General features: G+C 44.6%; 1 protein-coding gene across 3 annotated transcripts in view; it reads right to left on the bottom strand.

The window, feature by feature from the left end:
* Positions 1-23,763, bottom strand: part of itga6b (integrin, alpha 6b) — a 315,524-nt gene that overhangs the window by 147,743 nt on the left and 144,018 nt on the right. For 2 of the 3 annotated variants that reach the window (XM_057330982.1, XM_057330983.1), the window contains 4 exons: positions 17,528-17,789; positions 17,128-17,259; positions 15,346-15,559; positions 14,918-15,111 (listed from right to left, as the gene is read on the bottom strand). In XM_057330982.1, coding sequence (XP_057186965.1) covers positions 14,918-15,111; positions 15,346-15,559; positions 17,128-17,259; positions 17,528-17,789 — 802 coding nt within the window. The remainder of the gene's footprint in view (positions 1-14,917; positions 15,112-15,345; positions 15,560-17,127; positions 17,260-17,527; positions 17,790-23,763) is intronic. The other variant, XM_057330984.1, reaches the window with a different exon arrangement.

The following is a 23,763-nucleotide window of genomic DNA, read 5'->3' as shown; positions in this document are numbered from 1 at the left end:
GAGAGGAAGGGGGACCCAGAGCTTTCCACAAAAAGTTGGGAAGCCCCCTAACGCCGGCCGTCACGGGCGGAGGCCTAATTCTCTAAATGGCGAGAAGCCGCCCGGCACCGTACGGGCCACTGGGTAAGCATTATTCCCGCTGGGGGAAAAACGCTGCAGAGGCCACTACCTACCGTAGGGAGAAATTAGTGGAGACACCACATGGTCTCACCATCAGGGGAGAACTCATGGGAGGAATGTGCGGACTGCAGGAGTTAACTGCAAGGTGGGAGTCCACCTGTGGAGGTCATGGGTTGCCAAGGTGGGAACCATTCATGAGGATACATCGGACGGAACAGCCCACGGAGGGGGTGTTACCACGTCTGGAGCACTAGGTCCGGTTAGAGTTATGTGGGAGATAACTCAACTGTTCCCCGGCCTAAGGGGGCAGGGCTGCTCTGCCCAGCCTGTCCCCTGGAAGGGTGCTTAGTGATGGATGGAATGCCTGTTCTTTACCCGAGGGGAAAGAAGTGAGGCGGGATCGCCACTGCTCCCCCCGGAGGGGGAAGGGCTTCCGCAGGCGTAAGCCCTACCGGCTGCCGGTCCCACACCTAGCCAGGATGCGGGCTGACACCGGTTCCGCGCGTAGGTATTAGAACCTCACGGAGTTGTTAGGCATAGCCCAACCCGCAGCTCTGCAGATGTCTGGCAGAGAGGCGCCCTGAGCCAGCCACGAGGGGTGAGCCTCACCCCCAACGGGCAGGGGCGAAAGAGATCGGTATGCCCTAACGAGGGCATCCACGATCCAGTGCGCCAACCTCTGTTTGGAGACAGCCCTCCTGCTGACCTCCGAAACAGACAAAGAGCTGCTCAGAGCTTCTGGGCTCTGCGTACGGTCCAAGTAGAGGCGTCGTGCGCGTACTGGACACAACACGGATAGGTTGGGTCTTCCTCCCCGGTGGGGAGCGCCTGCAGGTTCACCACCTGGTCTCTCGGGAGAGTGGTGGGAACCTTGGGCACGTAGCCGGGGCGGGGTCTCAAGATAACGTGAGAATCCCGGCCCCGAGTTCTAGGCAATCTGTGGACATGGAGGGTGCTTGTAGATCCCCTACCCTCTTGGAGGTGAGCGCCATGCGGAAAGCCGTCTTTATCAAGACTGAGAAAGAGCGGCAACCCCAAGAGGCTCGAAGGGGGCGGGGCCTCTTGAGGCCCGCCACCTAGGTTGCAAGAGGGTACGGAGCGCGGGTAAGGTGGTCACCCTCTCGCGCCCCTTAGGAACCTAATGACCAGGTCGTGCTGTCCCAGAGGCTACCCAGCACTTGGGTCATGATGAGCGGCCGTAGCGGCTACATACATTCCCAGTGTGGAGGGGGAGAGGTTACTCCCCCGTCTCTCTTGAAGACAGGACAGCTCGTACCCGACCGAGCAACTGCGCGGGTCTTCTCACCGAGAAGAGCACCAGGATGAGAAGAGGCACCACCTATGGGCGTATAGCCGCCCAGTGGCCGAAGCCCTAGCCTGAGTGACGTCCCAACCGGACCGGGGGTGGGTCACTCAGGATCTCCTCGTCCCATCCAGACATGGAGCCCAGGTTCTGCCTGGGATGCCGTAACGTGCCCCTTCCCCTGGGGAAGCTGTCCGCCAGGGGGAGTGGCCAGGGGGGAGTTGTTGTCAGAGCCTCAGCTCCGAGAACCAAGTCCTGGTTAGGCCAAAGGGGCGTAACCAGTACCACTTGATGCTCCTCTTCCCTGGCTTTGCACAGGACCTGTACAATGAGGCTCACTGGGGGGAAGCGTACTTCCGCTTGTCCTGCGGCCAGCTGTGCGCAAGGGCATCCCTGCCGAGGGTACCTCGGACAGGGAGTACCAAAGCGGACAATGGGTGGAGTCCGGGGAGGCAACAGGACCACCTGTGCCTGGCCGAACTGCCCCCAAATGAGCCGGCTGCACGGGGAGGGAGTCGCCACTCTCCGCGAGGCGTCGACTGACGAGAGAGCGCATCGGCTGTCTGGTTCAGGACGCCTGGGATGTGTGTGGCTCACAGGGAGCTGATCACCTGCTGACTCCAGAGGAGGAGGCGTCGGGCGAGTCATGTTAGCTGCTGTGAGTAAAAGAATACGCCACAGCAGCTGTGCTGTCCGACCGGACCAGCACGTGCTTCCCTGCACGAGAGGTAGTCCTCAATGCAAGTAGCACAACCAACAACTCTTGGCAGTTGAATGCCAACGCAGGCGGGGGCCCATCCACCGCCCCGACACTGCTTGCCCGTTGCACACGGCACCCCAACCTTGCAGGGAGGCATCCCAAAGGGGACCCCTGTCCGCAAGAAGGTCATGGAGACCAGGGGGTTAGGGTGTGTCGGCAGAAAAGCTTGTGACCATACGCCTGTTGCCGGTGTGCCACGCTCTCCAAGGAACTTGACTCTGCAGCCAGTGTTGGAGAGGTCGTATGTGCATCGACCCGAGGGGGACCACTCCCGCCGAGGATGCCATGTATCCCAGGAGCCTCTTGTTACAGGGGGACCGCTGACTGTCTGATCTTCAGGCAGTTCAACACTGACCGGGCGCGCTAGTCAGTCGCGCTGCCTCTGGGAGGCCGCGAGGGTGCGGGCTTCCTCGTCGCGGGACTCGCGCCCCCCCGGGGGGTGAGCAGGGCCGCTCGTGAGGACAGAGTCGAGTTCCCTACCGAGAAAGAGGATGCTCTGCGCCGGGGAGAGCTTGCTCTTTTCTCAGTTGACCTGTAGCCCCACTGATCTAGGTGCCGGAGCACCAGGTCCCTGTGTGTACACCACAGATCTCGAGAGTGTGCCAAAACTTGAGCCAGTCGTCGAGATAGTTAATACCCGCACACCTCCTTCCCAACGGGGAAGGAGGGCGGCTTCCACGACCTTCGTAAAGACATGTGGAGACAGGGACAGACCGAAGGGGAGGACCCTGTACTGATATGCCCGTCCCTACGGAGGATCGAGATATGAAAGTACGCATCCTTCAGGTCGATTGCCATGAACCAGTCCTGATGCCTGACGGATGCCAGGATGTGCTTCTGCATGACCATCCTGAAAGGCAGCTTGTGTAGGTGCTTCAGAACACGCAGATCCAAGATAGGGCGCAACCCTCCGCCTTTCTTGGGGACAATGAAGTACGGGCTGTAGAACCCGCTAAACATCTCGGCCGGTGGGACGGGCTCGATCGCTCCCTTCACCAGAAGGGAGGCGACCTCCGCCCGAAGTACGGGGGCATCCCTGCCTCTGACTGAGGTAAACCCCGGAACTTGGGCGGACGTGTAGCGACTGAATCGCGTAGCCGAGACGGATCGTCTTCCTCAGCCAGCCTGACAGTCTGGGAAGCTGAGACCAGGCTCCCAGAACTGTGACAGGGGAACTAGATGTCTGATCTGCTTCATCGCCCCCGCGGAGGGTGGTTCGATGGCTAGCAGTACGGATTCCTTGCCGGGGAGGGCCCCGGGGAGGAGATCGGCTCTGCCGTTTTTCCTGCCTGGCGACTGCGCAGCTCAACGCACTGTCTGTCTGAGAGTGCTGAGGGCTGGTGTTTATACTCGACATTGCGCTTTGCCATGACGTAACGTCGAGTATGCCGTTCACCATCGTGCAGAGGGTGAGAGCGGCTGTGGTAACCCAGAGAGAGAGGAAACTCTCCTTTTTGAGAGTAAGTGGGCGCCAGCCCCCCGGAGGGGGCCAGCAGATGGAGGGACAGGGCAGGATCCGTCCCTATCCGACTTCCCAGCGATGTGGCTGGGGTCGGGCCCAATGGTAGCCTCGATCCCCCTGAGGTGTTCCCATGACGGCCGCTGCCCCGCGGCTGCTGATGGGGCGATGGTCTCCTCTTCGCTGTCTCCTCCAGGGGGGGCCGCCTGAGTGAGGGGCGCCAGAGCTGGAGGGCGTTGAAGAGTACCAGGGCTGCTGGGAAGCAGACAGTGCACGGGACTCGACGGCCGAGGCGGCCGAGTTGCGGCACGGAGGACTGCTTCTTACTGTCGTGAACCCTCCGGGGAGGCCGCGTGCGGGTCTCGCGTCCCCCGACGGGCGGGGGGTGAGCGGGGCTGCTGCGGCTCGACAGTAACACTAACCAGCCTCCCCTTGCGAGACGGGTACGTCGAGAAAGCGGACCTTCTCAGCGTTACTCATCTGCGCAAGTATTAGCCAGAGGAGTTTCTCATGGACCACAAGTGTGGACATCGTCCGACCCAGGGCCCGCGTGGTCACCTTGGTCACCCGTAGAGCGAGGTCGGTGGCGGCGCGGAGTTCCTGCATAAGCGCTGGGTCGGTCTTACCCTCGTGGAGCTCTCTCAACGCCCTGGCCTGGCAGGAGCCATAGCGTGGAGAGAGGAGGCAGCTTGGTCTGCCGCAATGTAAGCTCTCGACACCAGAGATGCCGAGACACCACATGCTTTGGACGGGAGTCTAGGTCGAGCCCTCCCAAGTGGCCGCCACCTACAGGCACGAGTGCACCGCGGCGGCATACTCCACCTGGGGGACACCGACGCATCCTCCAGCTGTCTCAACCTCGAGGGAAGAGAGGATGACAGAACTTTGTTTGACGTGAAACGTGCCGGGAAGGGGCGTTGTTGCAAGAGAATCTCATCATCACGCATCGTGTCCGAATACGTGATTGAGGAATAAGATGGCGGACCGTCTTTTTTGGGGAACGGTCAGACGAGCGAAACGAGGTGTGAACAGTCCGTGAGCCGTGGCTGGCGGATTATCGCTCACAGTAATCCTCATATCACCCTCGCTGCTTGCCATAGCGGACGGCAGGGCCGTAGTCCTGCCGCCACGGAACGGGGAGCAAACGAGGTGGTGGCTGAGTCCCGTGGGAACACAGCCACCTGTGACGCAACGTCTGAATCGTCACCGCCCGCAGTGCGGGCAGGACGTATCCACAACGTCTGCCCCAGCGTACTGGAAGCAGGCATTGTGTCCGTCCCCCTCCTCGATGAGTGTGTTGCACCCATGAGAACAGCGGGACAAGCCACGCTGGAGAAATTTACTCTTTTAGAAAAGGAAATTTTTGCTCGAACACCTCCGGAACTGCCGAGACGCCCAGGGGAGAGTCACTGCAGGAAGGGACCGTCCGCTGTCCACGTTGTAGATTCCAGCAGAAAGAATGATCACCCAGATCGTAGAGAAGCTCACCAGATGCATAGGCTCAGTGAGAGTTCAAAACCTAAAATCAGACCCCTGGAGCTAGGTTTTGACTCTGGTTTTTGATGATGGTATCAAGAAACCAGGACAAAGGGGAGTGGGGGGAGGGTTATGGCTCTTCTTTCAATGACTCCGACCATTTGCCTTATGCTAAATTCGCTACAGCGATGTACAGGCTGGTAACGCTAACACCCTATCTGCTCCGCATGTGAGCAGCACAATGCGACGTGACATAAGGACTATAGAACTCATTATAAACAGAAATGCTGTCCTCACGACAAACACCTTGTTCTTGATATTTTTTATTGTTGCATCACATTGCGCCGAACACGTGTTGTAGACGAGGTGTAAGTTACTTCACTGAATATTTTCTGTATACTAGATGTTGCACACTGTATATACTGTACATTTGTTTGGGAGAAATGTATTCAGTTTAGACGTTGGGACTTGGGAGCATATGTCTAGTAGATATATCATTTTTAACATCTATCAGTGCAGCGCAAGGTACTTGAGATGCAGTGCGGGAAGCGCGTGTGAAGTGGGACAAAAAGCAATCAAGGCTGATAGGATTTCTGCATTTTGACTCGTTATCTATAATTTATTAATCTATTTCTTGCCCAAAATAATGTTGAAAGTCTCTAATGTTGTGTTTAACGTTAGCTTCACTTCCCTAGCTCGAGGTGTTTTTCTTTGTCCAGGAAAAATATTTTGGTGTCAGTTTAATAAAAAATAAGTTTCAAAGACTGTAGTGGTTTCTACAATCAGGATGTTTTGTAGCAGAGATCCGTATTTACACAACTAATCAATTACTTGATTTGTAGCAAACACTTGTAACACTTATAAATTCTGCAATGTCTTTCTCTCCGTAGGACCTTTTTGGTGCTGTTTAATGAGAACACTGCAAAACATGGTAAGTAATTTATTTTTTCAAAATATTCATTCTATAATTGTTAGTAGTTAATATGTGACCCTGTCTGTGAAATCTAGGCTGAAGTCTCATGATCTAATTATGATATTAGGAGCATGAAAATTTGCTTTCAGTTATTAATTTCACCATGATTTAAATTGTTCACATGTTGTTACTATTAAAGATATTAAGGATAAATTTAAAACAGTAACTTACTAAATAAAAAATGACTTTCGCTTGGTTTTCACAGGCAGGGTCACTGAAATTACTATCATGAACTGAACATGAACATTTATACCATTACATGTAATCCACAGCCTCAACAAACAGTCCGGAGTACATTCTAGGCAGTCTGGAGGGCTAGCTTCCTGTTGAGACATACCTGCAGGAGCAGATCTGGTCTGTATATATTTATTTATATATACTGTATATAAAAATTAATGGTTTCTTGTCCTTTTCTATCACGTTTTTAAAATCAAATCTCTGTTACAGTATATACAGATTTTTTTAAATAAGTAACCACATTTGCTTTATCACAGACTGCAAACATTCACCTGAGATGAGTATCCAGAACCCTTTTCCTGTAAGAAATTACTTTAAGACCTTATCAAGCATTACCTTGTTAGTTAAATAGCAGCATATTCTGTTTTGATTTATTTTTGTAGAAAAAAATGTAAGAATTTTGTAGTTGTGATGGCAAAAGGCAATGATGTTTTTTATACACTACTTTTAGGATAACAAGACTGATGTTAGGGTGACGTTAAGAAGCTTGTGGGTGGCAGTGTTCTCTATATTCTGAAGGAGAGAAACTTCATGAACCACCTGCTGACATTGGCATTGCGATTGAGGGATTAAAGTTTTAAACCGTTTAACTTCAGTAACATCATTTTTTGCCCTGATTCTGCGTATGATATACATTATCAACCTGGCTTATCTGAAACTCCTTCAAATCACTTTTGAGGTGTTCCTGAAAGTACCCGTTTATCTGCAAAATCCATGAGACATTCATTCAAACACACACATACATACATTTCATCATCGTTAATAAGTTCAGTGTAGTCTGTTGAAAAGACTTCTGATGTTTCAGTTGTTGTTTTTTGTTTGTAAGCCTGTCCAGATGTAGGTTTGTGTGTACTAGTACTGTATACTACTACTGTATGTCTAGTATGAATGTGTAATTTTATGTCTAGCTTTATTGTTTGAAAATTTGCAAATTACATTTTTTTTATTAAGGAAAATCCTGACATTGTATTGAATTAATGTTAATAAATAATATTTCTAAAGCTATTTGATTCTTGTGATAACATTAACCAGCACTTTCAGGAAAATAAATAACTCACAAAAAATAAAAAAATTGTACTTTAAGCAATATTGGATTTGGAATTACAAGGTTTTTACTTGCAGGTAATGAAAACAATGATTTGGGGAAAGTAATATAAACATACAAAGTTGGAATGCAGTAAAATTAAGTTCAATGCAGTAAAATTAAGTTCAATGTAAACATTCAAAGTAAATTACAAGGTTAAATGAACAAACAATTTAAGTGTTAATGACTTAGTAAAATTAGGTTGGAACAATTGTTTTGGTGTTATCAATTGAAGTTATTTTTTAAAGTTGATCCAACTATTCATTTGATCCAACATACTCTTTAACATAAGCAATGTAGTTATGTTTTAGTCGTTTTTTTGCTTTTTAATATTTTAAATTAATATTAAAAAGTATTAGTAAAAAAGTTATACAAAATTCACTCATTTTGGCACTCTTATGAATGTTTTGGCGCCCCTAGAATTTGCACATTCTGCCTGTGCCACGGGCTGTGATTTGAACAAGCACAAATGTGCTGTTTGTAATAATAGCTTATGTATTTTATCTTTCAAATTAATTTGTTTTTGCAGGTTCTCTTAAGAACAACAGCCTGACATCAAAGGTCAACTAGCAAGAAGCTGAAAAGGCATTGTAAATAGGGTTAATTGGGGCAAGAGACAGAGGAGGCAGATAACGAGAATGCACCAAAGCATGTCTGTTTTAGGTTTTCTGAAATGTTAATGCTACTGTTGTAGTTCTTGTATTTCTTCTAATTATTGTATTCCCAATATATTTCTTATTAAAGTGTGTTGAAAGCTTTCCAAAACACTCGGCTGGTTCTAACAGTTTTGTGCCATTGTACGACACCAACGTGACATAATGGTTATAGTTAAATAAAATTGGAATTTGGAAGGATTTCAGTCTCGCTGTGTGCTCTACTGCTTTCCTTCATGATACTATTTAATTTGCTGGTCAGATCTATTGTGGAAGTTTGTTTCTGTCATGGACGTTTATCAACTTTTAAATTGTGTGTTCATTGATGTAGTAATTCATTACTAGTACTAATTACATTTTCAACTGGAAAAGTAATTAAAATACTCCTACTTAGTTACTGACTATACTACTTACTAATTAATTACAGCCAACACTGGTAATATTACTAGATGTTGCAGAAGTTGCTTTAAGTATATTTTGAATTAGATGTTTCTAGGCCTAGTGTGAAACCAATGGAGCATTAGACAAACGCTGATGTAGATCGGACTTTGATGGGTTTTGCATATGCTGTATACTTGGGCCCTACATAACACCCAGGGAAATCCTTTATATAATTTATATAGGTAATTGATCAACATGGAACCCATGGACAATCCCACTTACAACCCATATTTCAAGCTCACATAGTCACAATGTACTACCCACATAAAACTTACATCTGGGACCAATATGGGTCTTGTGCATTTTTCCCAGTTCGGGCCCACCTAACACCCAGTAAAATCCTGCATATTACCTACATGGGCAATTGACAAAGGGCCAACACGGAACCATGGACAATCCCACTTAAAGCCCATATTTCAAGCCCATGTTGTCCCCATGTAGTACCCACATAAAACTGAAATCTGGTACCGATATGGGTCTTGCGCATGTCCCTGTCTTTCACCACATCTGACATTAGGGGTTTGCAGCAGGCATATCCACTCAGCTCAGTGTTGTTGTAGTTTACCGCCCCCCCAGGTCCTCTTCACAACTTCATTGAAGAGTTAGATGTGTTGCTCTCATCATTCCCGGAGGATAGCGGCCCTCTTGTAGTCTTCGGGGACTTCAACATCCACCTAGAGAAACCCTATGCCTCTGACTTCCACACCCTCACCGCCTCGTTCGACCTCACGCGCCTCGCCACAGCCTGTACTCACAGATTAGGAAACCAGCTTGATCTCATCTACACCAGTAACTCCACCACAGATAACATTCAAGTCACACCTCTTCACATTTCTGACCACTTCTTCATCACTTTCAACATACTCCTTCCTATATGCACTACACCAACACCACCACCCGTTTATTTTAGACGGAACCTCCGCTCTCTCTCTCCTAGCACCCTCTCTGCTAAAGTCACATCCTCTCTTCCCTCCAACTTTGCATCTCTAGATGCTGACACCGCCACCGGCAACTTATGCTCAACACTTACATCCTGTCTAGATAACCTTTGTCCTCTGTCCTCCAGACCAGCCTGCACTACCCCCTCCTGCCCCTGGCTGTCTGACATCCTCCATGAACATCGGAGTACACTCAGGGCTGCTGAAAGGAAATGGCGCAAGACCAAGAATCGTGCTGACCAAGGGGACTACCAGTCACTACTGTCCTCCTTCTCTGCTAGTGTTACCACAGCTAAAACGTCTTTCTATACCACCAAGGTAAGCAATGCACCTAACACTCAGCAGCTTTTCAAGACGTTTAACTCTCTTCTTTGCCCCCCTCCTCCCCCACCTACTTCATCTTTGACCGCGGAGGACTTCACTGTATTTTTCACTGAGAAAACATCATCCATCAGCGAACAATTCTTAGCACCTCAGACCTCGGTACACACCTCCCTCACTCCAAACATTGAACTCTCCTCTTTCACCCCACTGACTGACACTGAAGTCACCAGTCTTCTCTCCAGCCACCCCACCACCTGTCCCCTTGACCCAATACCCTCCCATCTCCTTCAGGCCACATCCAGCACACTCGCACCTGCACTCACACACATCATCAACACCTCCCTGCTCACCGGCACCTTTCCATCCACATTCAAACAGGCCCAGGTCACACCCCTACTGAAGAAACCCACATTGGACCCCTCTACTACCGACAGTTACAGACCTGTCTCTCTCCTCCCATTTATTGCAAAAACACTTGAAAGGGCAACTTTCAATCAGGTGTCGTCCTACCTATCCCAGAACAAACTACTGGATGACAAGCAGTCTGGCTTCAAAGAAAAAACAACTCCACTGAGACTGCACTGCTATCAGTCACAGAAGCACTGCGGCTAGCCAAGGCGGAATCTAAATCCTCGGTCCTGATTCTGCTAGACCTATCTGCAGCGTTTGACACTGTCAATCACCAGATACTGCAGCAACCCTGTCATCACTAGGAATCTCAGGCTCTCCTCTCCGCTGGTTCAAATCCTACCTCTCCGGCAGATCCTTCAGGGTGTCATGGAGGGGCTCGCTGTCCACTGCCCACCACATGATCACTGGGGTCCCTCAGGGATCGGTGCTTGGACCGCTACTTTTTTCCATCTACACGTCATCCTTGGGACCTATCATAAGGGCACACGGCTTCTCCTATCACTGTTATGCTGACGACACCCAGATCTACATCTCGTTTCACCCGGACGATACCACTGTAGCAGCTCGCATTGCTGCCTGCCTAGAGGACATCTCGGCTTGGATGAAAGAGCATCACCTCCAGCTGAACCCTGCCAAGACAGAACTACTCGTGTTTCCGGCACACCCCACGGTGCAACACGATCTCACCATCCGACTTGGCAATACCACAATCACTCCTTCCAAAACAGCCAGGAACCTCGGAGTCATATTTGATGAACAGCTGTCCTTCAATGATCACATTGCAAAGACAACGCGGTCATGCCGATATGCCTTATTCAACATTAGAAAGGTTAGACCCTATCTCACTGAGCATGCGGCACAACTCCTTGTCCAGGCCCTGGTAATCTCAAGGTTGGACTACTGCAATGCTCTCCTTGCTGGTCTTCCTGCAAAGGCTATCAAACCGCTCCAGCTGGTTCAGAACGCAGCAGCACACCTCATCTTCCAACAGCCCAAAAGGGCTCATGTGACGCCCCTTTTCATCTCCCTCCACTGGCTACCGGTTGAAGCCCGTATCAGATTCAAGTCACAAATGCTTGCCTACAGGACTATCACTGGATCTGCACCGACATACTTTCACACCCTCCTACACTCCTACACCCCATCAAGATCCCTGCGTTCTGCAAACCAGCGGTGTCTTGTACTGCCTTCCCATAAGGGCAGTAAATCGCTTTCCCGCTCATTCTCATTCACAACTCCTTCCTGGTGGACCATTCTTCCTAATTCGGTCCGGTCAACCACATCTCTCACAACATTCAAAAAACTACTTAAAACCCACCTCTTCTGTGAATACTTGACAGACAAATGAAAAAAAAAAAACTAACCCTCTCGCTTTCTCTCAACAGGTAGTGGTCTAGCTTTTGTTAAAACTAGTAACTTTGTATTGGCACCTATTGCATTATTGTTCCTGTATGACATATCGCTTATTGCTCCTTATACTCCTTGTAAGTCGCTTTGGATAAAAGCGTCTGCTAAATGACTAAATGTAAATGTATATATCCTGACAAAGGATCGGAGAAGTCTGCCATTGTCCCGCCTCCAAAGTCTCTGAAATCAACTCGACAAGCGAGCATGTGTTGAGCAGTTGCGAGAGCATAGAGAGAATTGCGTGCGTGCTCGTCAAAGCCTCTTCTCACGGACTGCGTTTTTGTGCATGGACCAGAAATGCGCTCTCGCAAGGATTCTTTTCCGTGCACGGATACTGTTCTGCGCACTCGCAAAGCAAAAATGCACTCTCGCCAGGCAGTGTTTACACTTGTGGAACTGTTCTGCGAGCTAAAATCACGAACAGGTCTATGGCGTTATTTTAATGACAAATGTCGCGAGCGCATTCTTGTAATACGAGCGCGGAAATCTCTCTGCTCGCACGCCAATTTCCTTTGCTCTTGCACAAAACTAGACGCGCGCTTTCAATTATACGCTGCTCTCTTATCAATTTTCTCTCCTCTCGCTCAGTGAGCGTGTGTGCGCACTCAAAATGCGTGCCGTGCGTCCACGAATCCTTTGGTACTCTTGCTCTCGAGAGGTCCTCCTGTGTGTTCCAGGCATTATAGGCTGTCAAAAGTAGTCAACCAATCAGGGACAGGCTTCCACGGCGGGCCAATGAAAACACGACCTCTTACATGGCATCTTATTGGTTGAAAGTGACTTGACGTATTCAACGAAGCAAGATGGATCCACCACGTTCTCAGGTAACAATATTAATATATTTGATGCAACATTATTAATCAAATGTATATTAGAAATGAACGGGGCATTAGGATGCTTTGTAGGCTACATATAAACATCCTAGTCAGTTTAACTACCATGTTATTCAGACAAAACAGGCCAACACCCTCAAGTTCATGTGGTCCTCATGCATGTTGTACACTAAACATAGTATTGTCAAAATAGTACTAAATTGATTACCGAACAATTAAGATTGGTGTCTTAAGTATCTTTATTCTAAAATAATATTTACTACAAGTAACGGTACATATCAAAACAATAATAGCAGTGGAGTATGATCCTCCCAAGATGGCAGCGCAACATGTAACATAGGGCACACTCTTTAATTATCATGGTGACGATTTTAGATTATTTTAGCATTTTATTTTATAGTAACAGATTTGGAATGCATTTGGAAATATCATATAATATTCTATACCTATTTGGTTATACATTTAATGCATTTGCAGACAGACACTGTAAGTGTTCTGCATTCCCCAGAGGGGCCCCCCACCCACCTACTCACACGCAAGAATCCACTCATTAAAAGATTTAAGTATATTAAAATATTTTATAAGAATGAAACTCAGCAATTTACAATATGTGACCCTGGATCACAAAACCAGTCTTAAGTAGCACGGGAACATTTTAGGTAAAAGACAAAAATACATTGTGTGGGTCAAAATTATCGATTTTTCTTTTATGCCAAAAAGCATTAGGATATTAAATAAAGATCATGTTCCATTAAGATATTTTGTAAATTTCCTACCTTAAATATATAAAAACTTTATTTTTGTGAGTGGATGGTCTGCCACAGTGCCCCTGATTAACAACTTCAAAGGCAATTTTCTCAGTATTTAGATTTTTTTGCGCTCTCAGATTCCAGAGTTTTAAACTTTTGTATCTCAGCCAGATATTGTCCTATTCTAACAACTCATATGTCTATAGAAAGTTTATTTATTCAGCTTTCAGATTATGTAAAAATCTCAATTTCGAAAAATTGATCCATAAGACATTTGTTGTCCAGGGTCACATATACTATTTTACAAGAATTACACATTAACATGACCCTTTTGTAGAAAAGAACACAAAAAACAACTCTTTTCATCAAGCATTTTTAACAATTAAGCCTACTGTAGTTAAGAGGTCGCATTTTCATTGGCCTGCCGTTGAAGCCCATCCCTGATTGGTTGACTACTTTAGACAGACTATAATGCCTGGAACACACAGGAGGACCTCTAGAGAGCAAGAGTACCAAAGGATTCGTGGACGCAAGGCATGCATTTTGAGTGCGCACACGCTCACTGAGCGAGAGGAGAGAAAATTCATAAGAGAGCAGCATATAATTGAAAGCGCGCGTCCAGTTTTGTGCCTGAGCAAAGGAAATCGGTGTGCGAGCGGAGAGATTCGTGCGCTCGTATTACAAGAATGCGCTCTCGCCTTGTAATAATGTGCTCGTGACATGTCATTAAAATTGTCATTAAAATAACGCCATATCTATAACGTTTATTCAGACACAAAACTTGCGCGCACGAAAACCACACGAGTGCGAGTGTATAGTTATAACGTTATAGACCTGTTCGTCAGACACAGCAACATGCGCGCGACCTGTTAGACACAGAGACGTGGACTTGCAGAAATATACATTTGAAGAACAGAAGAAAACTTGTTGATGGGCGTGTGGTTCACTGTTTACTGTATCTTTACAAGTAAGAGCTTTTCACAACACACACACGTGTGACACAACATGAGAAATGGTCTAAAATCAGTTTTTATTTCATATAAAAGATTTTTTTTAGATTTAGATTCAATTTATTGTCATTGCACATGTCACTGCAGCGCCCGGGGAGCAAGTAGGGGTAAGGTGCCTTGCTCAAGGGCACCTCAGTTGTTACCCGCCGGCCCTGGGAATCGAACCGGCAACCTTCTGGTCATGAGTCCGACTCTCTAACCATTAGGCCACAACTGCCCCAAAGAAAGGGGAAAAAGAGGACTGCAGATGTTCTAGATCATCTTAGGAAATTCTCTGAGTTTAGTTAAATGCGCTGTAAACGCAAAACTCTGCAGGTTCACTTTAGTTTGACAAATACGTGACATATTTGTCTATACGTGAGTACTTTTTCCATTGCATACTTTTTTACTCAAGCAATTTTTAAAATAGTGACTTTTACTTTTACTTGAGTAACAATTTCTCTAGTTACTTGTACGTTTACTTGAGTAAAGATTGTGGCTACTCTACCCACCTCTGGATATGATCTTTTGCCCATTTTTTGAACTTGCGTTTCTGGATCACTGACTCTACCTTGGTTGCTTTTTCCCTGTTTTTAAAATCTGCCTGTTTTGTTTCTTTTGGATTTGTTAATTGATTCTAACCTAAATTCAGGGCTTAAATTATTTGCAGCTGAAAAAAAACTAAGAGAAACTATTTTCAGCAGTGGTTATACACTTTTTGACACTGCTGTATTCACTTGTGCACATTTCTGTTTCTTACCATGATAACCATCGAGATTCACATCGCCCATGTTTTCCACAGCCAAACCAAACATGGAATAGGCGGCGCCATCATATCTTTTAGGTGTTATTTTGTCCCAAGCCCCTTCCTTATTAATGTATACATAGACAGCCCCGCCAATATCTTCATCTTTAATGAAGTACTGAGGTGCACCGACTACAATATCTTGCCACCTGTTCAATAATTAGAGCAGAATAAGTATACATTTATGACCACTACAACAATGTACTGACCAGAGCATGCAATATTTGATACCTGCCAGCATTTGTCACTAATACATGTATATTATAACACTGTAAGAACATTTACATGAGTATAAAACATGCTTAATAAAACAATATATGGCTTTATAAATTTTGCTATTATTATAAAGCTTTATAATGTTTCTGCTGAAAAGTGGATCTTACCCATCTGCATTGATGTCAAGTACTGTAAGGTCATAACCAAATGAAGAGGCAAGACCCTCTCCCTCTAGGATGTACTCAGCTGACAACATTAATGACTTATCTGCTTCCTTTCTTAGTAGTACAACTGATCCACTGTGATTGGCTCTTGGAGCCCCAGCTACAATAGTCAACTGACCTTTTTTAGTCAGCATTTTTCCAGAGTCCAAAGAGAAACCTACAACAGACACAACTAATCAGAGGGTGCCAACTAATTTGCTAACCAAAAGAATATGTCAATTGATTGTCAGAGAAAACAAGGCTTAAAGGGGTCATATGACATGGCTAAAACGAATATTATCATTTGTTTAAGATGTAATGCAATGTGTATACACGAAGCTTCAAGAATGCTGTATTTTCCACATACCATGCATGTTTGTATCGCCTCTTTGACCTGCCTCTCTGAAATGCACAGATTTTTTACAAAGCTCATCACTCTGAAAAGCGAGGTGTGCTATGATTGGCCAGTTAACCTGTGCATAGGGATTGGTCGAATACTGCAAGCGTGTGACAGAAATGTAACGTTACCATATTTGGAACATCAGGTTCCAAAGTAATTGTACTGACAAGTATACACACATTACTTGCGTATACATTTGGGCGGTCTTAGTCAAATCATACCACGAACTGACGTAGATTTGTGGGGGTGTGGTTACACGAGGCGTTTCAGACAGGTCTGGGTGAGCATTCGCTTTTAGATGAATGCATATTTTGTTCAGACACTTTAATTTTGCAATTTTACGTGTCTAATTCATGCATGGGCAACTTATAACACACCAAAAACACAGAAAAACACGTATTCGCACCATATGTCCCCTTTAAATCTCAAAATCGAATTATGAGAAATGAACATCGAAATTTGATTCCAATCATGAATTATCAGTATGATTTAAAACTTTGGCATGGACTTAGTCAATATTGAAGGTATAAAAATTATATTTTCACATTAATGTTCTTTACAACCTTAATAATGTAATGTAAGTCGCTTTGAATAAAAGCGTCTGCCAAATGCATAAATGTAAATGTAAATGTAGATTGTGTAGTATGATTTTATTGAAAACCGTAAATCATAAAAAAATACTTTGGTTGGCTTTTCACAAAGGAGTCATATTTAATGATGAAAGTCATAAACAATGCATTATAAGTCATCGAGACATTCTGAAATGATTGATTTGGCTGGGCCCCACTATAATGTTAAAACAGTTGACCCATGTTAATGAACCTAAACAAATAAATGAAGTGACTGGTAACAGAGCTACAACGTTTACATTTGCACTTACACTGTACATAAGGACAAAATGTAGATTTATGATAACAGCACAATGACCATATGACAGACAGGTCAAACAAATAAATGTTTAAAGTTTGCATTCAGAAAATCCCTCAATCCCATAAACAGCTAAACAAACGTTATTCTTGGTACCCTGAAGGGAGGGTGACTGACACACCAACTGATCATGGTGGTTACGTGACATGCAAGTCATTAACAGCACAACTACAATTCCACAAACAAGGATTTGCACTACATAAAACACAGAGCTATAAATAGACATAAAATATATTTCCCTTCCATTCTACTATTTCTCTGCATCCAAACAAAAACACTGGAAAAGATCACATATCTCCCCCACCAGCCAACAAGAGGTCTTCAGAAAGACTCATGAACACAAAGTCACATGAAGTCCTGAGGTTACGAGTTTTTGTATGACATGGATGAAAAATGGAATGTGAAGATGGTGGACTCACCTAAATAGCTGCTGGCAGGAACAGGCACCAGCTCTGGGTCAAGTCGGCTCTCGTCTCCAACCTCATAGGGGCCATCGTCATATATTCCATTTTCCCACAGAGAGCTATTTTTCTGCTCCACCCGTACCACTCCTGACATACACCCAGTAAGTGAAGGGGAAAATATTTGTGTGAAGGGTTGAAAGAAACGAAGTGAAAGGAGTGGGTTAAACAGAATAAGTCTAATGAATTTAACTTCAATTTTTGACTGTAGCCTTTTGTGTGGCCAGCCACAAATAAATACACCATCTAATTTGAGGCTGGATTTTCACTAAACATTTAATGTTTTAATAGAGCAGCCAAAACAGGTAAAAATTACCTTCTATACATTGCAAAAACAAGATCTATACTCCAACAATACCTTTCCAGTTGTAAGCTCCTGGTGCCCCAAACACCAGATAGTGGTAGTCCTTTGTGAATGTGGCAGACAGACCCTGCTGACACACACCAAAACGCTCGTGTCCTCTGGTCCTTCCATTACAGAACATCCAGTCACCTCCATCTTCATCTGAGCCTTCGTTAATTTTCAAGTCTTGACTTAATACATAGCAACGCCCTGTGATGTCACGCAGTTCTTGATGTGTACCCACAAATAAGCGTCGCTGGTAGCGATGTGCACAGACCTAAAGACCAATTAGTCAGTGTTAAATGTAATTCTAGGAAACAAAATCAATTTGAAGTGGTTTAAACTGATAAGGGATAATTATCATTTTTGACTCTCGTAGAAGCCATTATTTAAATTATGTCTGTTATATTTTAAGTACTATACAATATTATTTGAGATTTATTCCATCTAGTGGCTCCATCTATTCCATCTAGGCTGACCTCCGGCAATAAAGGGGCAGTAAATCTTCCTGTGGGTGTGGCCAGAACAGGAAGATACCATCTTTATAGTCACGGTAGGACGGCATAAATCGGTAAAAATATGTGACGCAGAACATTTCTTAAAAATGCATTCAGATACATGTGTGCATGTCAACAGTTCTCTGGGGTTGAATGTACAATTGTTACTCTGACTTTTAGCTACGTGTAATTCTATAAATACCCTGTTGTGAATCGGTTGTGAGAGGAGGTCCTCTAGTGACGTCCTTTTTACATTTGCATTTTTAGTCCATAATGACCCTCTGTAAAATTCTTATGAAATATGCAAAGGCTATTGTGCTTTCACATTGAATAATACTGAAATGATTCATTTGAGTGCCCCCAAATGTTGTGAATAGACGTCCACCGACGTCCTTGACCTTTACACGTCACGCAACACCCATTGTAAAAAGCAGGAAAACATTTTTTAAACACACGATCATTTGTATTCATCTAAGTTAGTTTAACAAATTATATTTGCAAAGTGCCCTGTGTGGTCAAGTGATTACAAAGCTACTGCATTGTAGTCATTATTCGAGATGTTTTCTTTAGGCCTACATTACAATTTATGTTGTTATGCATATACATATACATCAGATATAATGTTATAAATATTTCCTTTCACAATTTAAAGTGGATGATTGCCCAAACTGATTTTGTAACATTTTCTTAAGATTTTGTAACAAATCTCGCGATTTTTCAAAATCCTGCGATCTCGCGATAGAGCGATGATGCATTTCCGTTTCAGTATGGCCATGGTGGAGGAGGACTTGAGAATGGCAGTTTGGTTTTCGAAAAGTGACGGAGTACTACAAAACTACTGTTGGGTAAGTACATTTTGTATTGTTTTATTAATGTGGTTGAGTTTTACTTGTTGGACACGAAGGAACCTTAAGAAATGATGCGCACATTGTCAACGGACATGTAGTTTGAGTTTGGCTAAAATTAGCTAGCAGGCTAAAACGTAGTAGGGTTAAAGTTAGGCTTTACCCTAAAAGGTTGTTTCTACACTTGAGTTGTGCTATTTTATGCTTCTTGCTGGGAAATTGATAACAAAATCATCAAGCCCAATTGCAATCTGCACAAGTCTGCAATCTTCTATTAAGAGACTGGATTGTGACAAAGAATGTGTGTGTGCACATGTTAGTTTGTGTTTGTTTGTTTGTTTCTCTCTCTCTCTCTCTCTCTCTCTCTCTCTCTCTCTGTATATATACTGTACATATATATTTGGGTAGTTAACAAATGAACCATGCTAGTGACCGCAACAAATCTGAAAACACTACAATTTTCTGAGGTGAAGTAATCCTGATTAATTTCTTTTACAGAATCGTGTTAAATGCCTTAATGGTGAAATGCAGTATGAGGGGTGGTGATCAACTTGAAAAGAAGCCATTCAAAGCTATACTATGTAAAGGTAATTTTTGCCTTATGACATTGCAAGATTTTTTTAGAAAACTTATGCACATGATACAGGCAGGTTGTATTTAACCAGCGGTCACTCTTGGAAGTGCCATTTAGAAAACGTATGCACGCTGAGTGCATGATACAGACAGGATGTATTTAACCGGCGGTCACTCTTGGAAGCGCCATTTAGAAAACTTCTGCATGCTGGGTGCATGATACAGACAGGTTGTATTTAACCGGCGGTCATAGCGCCATTTAGAAAACTTCTGCACGCTGAGTGCATGATACAGACAGTTTGTATTTAACCAGCGGTCACTCTTGGAAGCGCCATTTAGAAAACTTATGCACGCTGAGTGCGTGATACAGACAGATTGTATTTAACCGGTGGTCACTCTTGGAAGCGCCATTTGGAAACGTATGCACGCTGAGTACGTGATACAGACAGGTTGTAGTTTACAAGCGGTAACTCTTGGAAGCACCGTTTATATTTATTATATTCCAGTAAGCTTACGGTTGGCTCACTGCCGCTCATTAAATAGTACAGAAGTTGAGAAAATTGCGCCCGTGCTGTTAAGCGATATCTCACGCTCGAGTACAGCAGTGGCGGCGTGAAGTGAACAGTTTTCAAAAATGGAGAGATTGTACTCACCCGACTTCTGCTCCTGGAGTTAATATTAATGCTTCCATATACGAAAACTAAAATATTAACAATATCAGCAAAAAGACATTGAAATTAAAGCTGATAAAAGCGGCTAAATGGACGACTAAATTAATTGTTTCACCCGAGATGATTGGTTTTACTTAGCAGAACGATATATATACAGCCATTTGTTCAATTCGCCCGAATAGTGGGATTATAACACCTAGTCCTATTAAGTGAATCAGTGGACATTCTCTACAAGAACATCAGGTTTTACCAGGTTTACACACCTGGTTAAGGGTCTTTCTCAAGGGTACCACCGTGGCATTGAAGACGGAGGGGGCAAATGCTGTTTTTTCACTAATCTAACATATATTTTTTGTCACAATCTAGACTCCTAATAGATTATGTAGACTTGCCATGATCCAGAATGCCAGCTATTTGCTGAAGTTCACCTATCAAACCGAACAGCATGGAATGCAGTACTCTTCAGGTGCTTTTGCTACCCTAAAAGTTTATTCTAGTGTTATTAGTAACTTTTATTGACATAAGATTATTCTAGAGAAAAATAACTTGTTATACATGTTAATTACAATCTTCTATGTATTTTAAATTTAGTCGTAGGATCACAAGACTTTTTCAAAACAAGTTCATGTCATTTACCTCAAATTTTGCCTTTGATTTTTTTTCTACTTTTTTAATATTCATATTCTCTTCTCTCATTCAGATGCTTTGAACAGGTGTAGCCCAAATGCAACAGATGCAGCAATGGCAGAACACCTGAAGCACACTGGGGGTGGTGGATATAAAAAATGAGCCATAATCATTTTTCACCGACTCATTCAGGTAACAAACATTTACACATGTGTTAACCATAATCCAGTATTTTGTTGTTTACTTGTTTTATTGCTATTTAACAGTAATACAAGACTGTTAGGAAATAATTGGTAGTGCCATAGCTCTGACTTCCATACATCAATGGTGTAACACATGATTCACAGCCCTGGAAGAGCTGGTGGTCGGGAACCAAGAAAATGAGAGTAAACATTTTGAAAAAAATAGTTACATATGTACATAAGTAGTTACATATGTGTTAACTATAACACTGTACTTTTGTTATTTTCATGTTTGATTAATGGCTGCTTAACATTAATGTAAAATTCCATTGCTATTGAAATTCTACTATTTTTGTTTTCTTGTTTGAATAGTAGCTGATTAACAAATGGAAGACAATTAAAAAATGTGATGTTGACTATAAAATATGTTGTGATTAATTAAAACACTTTGTGATGAGGGAGGCATGACGAGAGCCGTGGGAGGAGGAAGCGAGGCCGGTGGCGCGATTGATAATGAGTGTCAGCTGGCCGTCACACCGGCCTCGTATCTCTCACGGAGGATATCGGAAGCATAAAAGGATGAACGACAGGAGGATACAGCGAGAGAGGACCGGGCCCGGACATATTAAGTTTGTTTATGTTTTTTACTGCTGATTTATTGTTTATTTATTTTGATTAAAACTGTTGGAATGTTCTCCGGTTCTCGCCTCTTTCCTTCCCTTTTATTGAGTTTATTACAGTGGTGCCGAAACCCGGGAGGAAGGAGGGACATGCTGTCGAAGAGCCCTCGCCGCTGAGGGGGATCGCGGTGCCGAATAGTTCGGGCAGCGCGGACGAGGGGAGTCCGCGAGCGGCTGCTTGAGGCGGTGGTGCTGGTGCGTGTGCCCGGACGGGGCGAAGACCTCGCGGCGTGTTCCTGGGTCTGAGGTGGGGTGGCTGCCATCCAAGAGGGAGAGGTCAGCCCCGCTGGCCGTGGGCCGGAGCCTGCTGCGGTCCGCCAGATAGGGGAGGGGCAGGAAGCGGGGGACTTGCTGCCGGCTGCCCTCAGTTGGAGGAGCCATCGCCGGCCACCAGGGGGCGGAGGAGGAGTGAGGGAGCGTCCAGTACCACCGCATGGCACTGCGAGAAAGAGCCTCTCGGCTGGCTGAGGACCGAGCGACAGCGTGTCGGGGAACTGGACCAATTTTTTTTTTTTCTGTTTCCTCTCTCGCCCCTGTTGCTCCTGGTGCTTCCGTCTCCGTTCTCTCGTCTCTTCTGTCCATACCGCCAGGCGCTGAGGCCGTTGAGACTGGCCCCCCCGGGGGGGGGGGGAGTAAGCACAGTCTCGTGGGTACCCCTCGGCCTGTGAGGGGCGATGGGGGTATGTGACGAGGGAGGCGTGACGAGAGCCGTGGGAGGAGGAAGCGAGGCCGGTGGCGCGATTGATAATGAGTGTCACCGGCCTTGCATGACCATAACTACATTTCTTAGTTCATTTCTTAGTTCCATGCGGAGATCGGAAGCATAAAAGGACAAACGACAGGAGGATAGGGCGAGAGAGGACCGGGCCCAGACATATTAAGTTTGTTTATGTTTGTGTGGCCAGTATAAAAGGCCGGCAGCCACCTCACAGTCGACTGCCGGCCTTTTTTACTGCTGATTTATTGTTTATTTATTTTGATTAAAAGTGTTGGAATGTTCTCCGGTTCCCGCCTCCTTCCTTCCCTTTTATTGAGTTTATTACACACTTATTTTTGCCTAAGTCTACAAATAATGTGTTATTGTTTGTGATGTACACGTTTTTAAAACGTTGTATAGACGTTCAGGTCAGACTGGACCGATTTTTAACTTTTTTTGAAACTATGTCAATTTAAGGCACGTAAACCTTAAGACATAATTGTTTGCCTTACACGATGTTACACAATGGGTGTGTGGTTATGTTAAACGCATGCATATATATACGCTTAAATTAAGCAGCAACATATCTAATAATACACGTCCAGAAGAGGACAAATTTGGACATCCAGGGACGAGTAGAAAAGACGTTGAAATCACGGCCAGGTGACATCAAAGATGTCCATTCAACTTTCATTTTGAAACTATTTTTCAACCATGACGGGACGTGTCAGACTGACGTCTTTTCAACAGTCATTAAATGTCCACATGTTTGTTGGGATATTATCTCATTTTTAAAACTGCAACCTGTGGACAGTAGATTTTTGGGGTGCTGAGCGTCAAACCTATTTTTGTTCAGCCACCATAGAGGTTAATTCATTTTTCATGTAGCTAAGATACAAAATGTTCGAAAAGGAAAGCTTGCCCAATTAACCAAGAGAAAGAATATAATATTAGAACTCATGGAAAATGCTTCATGTATACAAGAAGTAAAGGGAATTTTGAGTAAATTTACCAGTTTGTTGTATGATTTTAAATCTTTGTATGAAACATATAAAGAATAGTTGTCAGAAGAAAAGGCAGTTGAAGATGTGACCGAATGGTTTAAACCTAAAATGGCAGATATCAATGCTTTCTCTTTTCTGTTTATGAATGGCTGTCTGGAGTATCCAAATAATCTGAGTCTCATGTAAGTGAAGTTGGTCATAAAAACAGCATATCTCAGGTTTCCAGACATGGTTCTAAAGCAGTACCATTTTCAGTTGCATCTGCAAGTTTAAAGGTGGAAGCCGAAAGAGCAGCCATTTTGGCTAAGGTGGCTGCACTCAAAGAAAAAACATGACTTGGAAGATGAAGAAGAAGCGTTAAATAAGGAAAGGAAAATATTAAGGAAAAGCCTCAAAAGCTCTTTCTGTGGTACATACCCTAAGTGTTCGCCCCAAGGATACTGTTCAACTCATTGCTGTGCCGCTAGTGCCAAAA

This window comes from Triplophysa rosa, linkage group LG4 (genome assembly GCF_024868665.1).
Source record: "Triplophysa rosa linkage group LG4, Trosa_1v2, whole genome shotgun sequence".
Lineage (NCBI taxonomy): Eukaryota > Metazoa > Chordata > Actinopteri > Cypriniformes > Nemacheilidae > Triplophysa > Triplophysa rosa.
The sequence above is the reverse complement of the archived record's forward strand: the minus strand, read 5'-3'. Positions and strand labels throughout refer to the sequence as shown.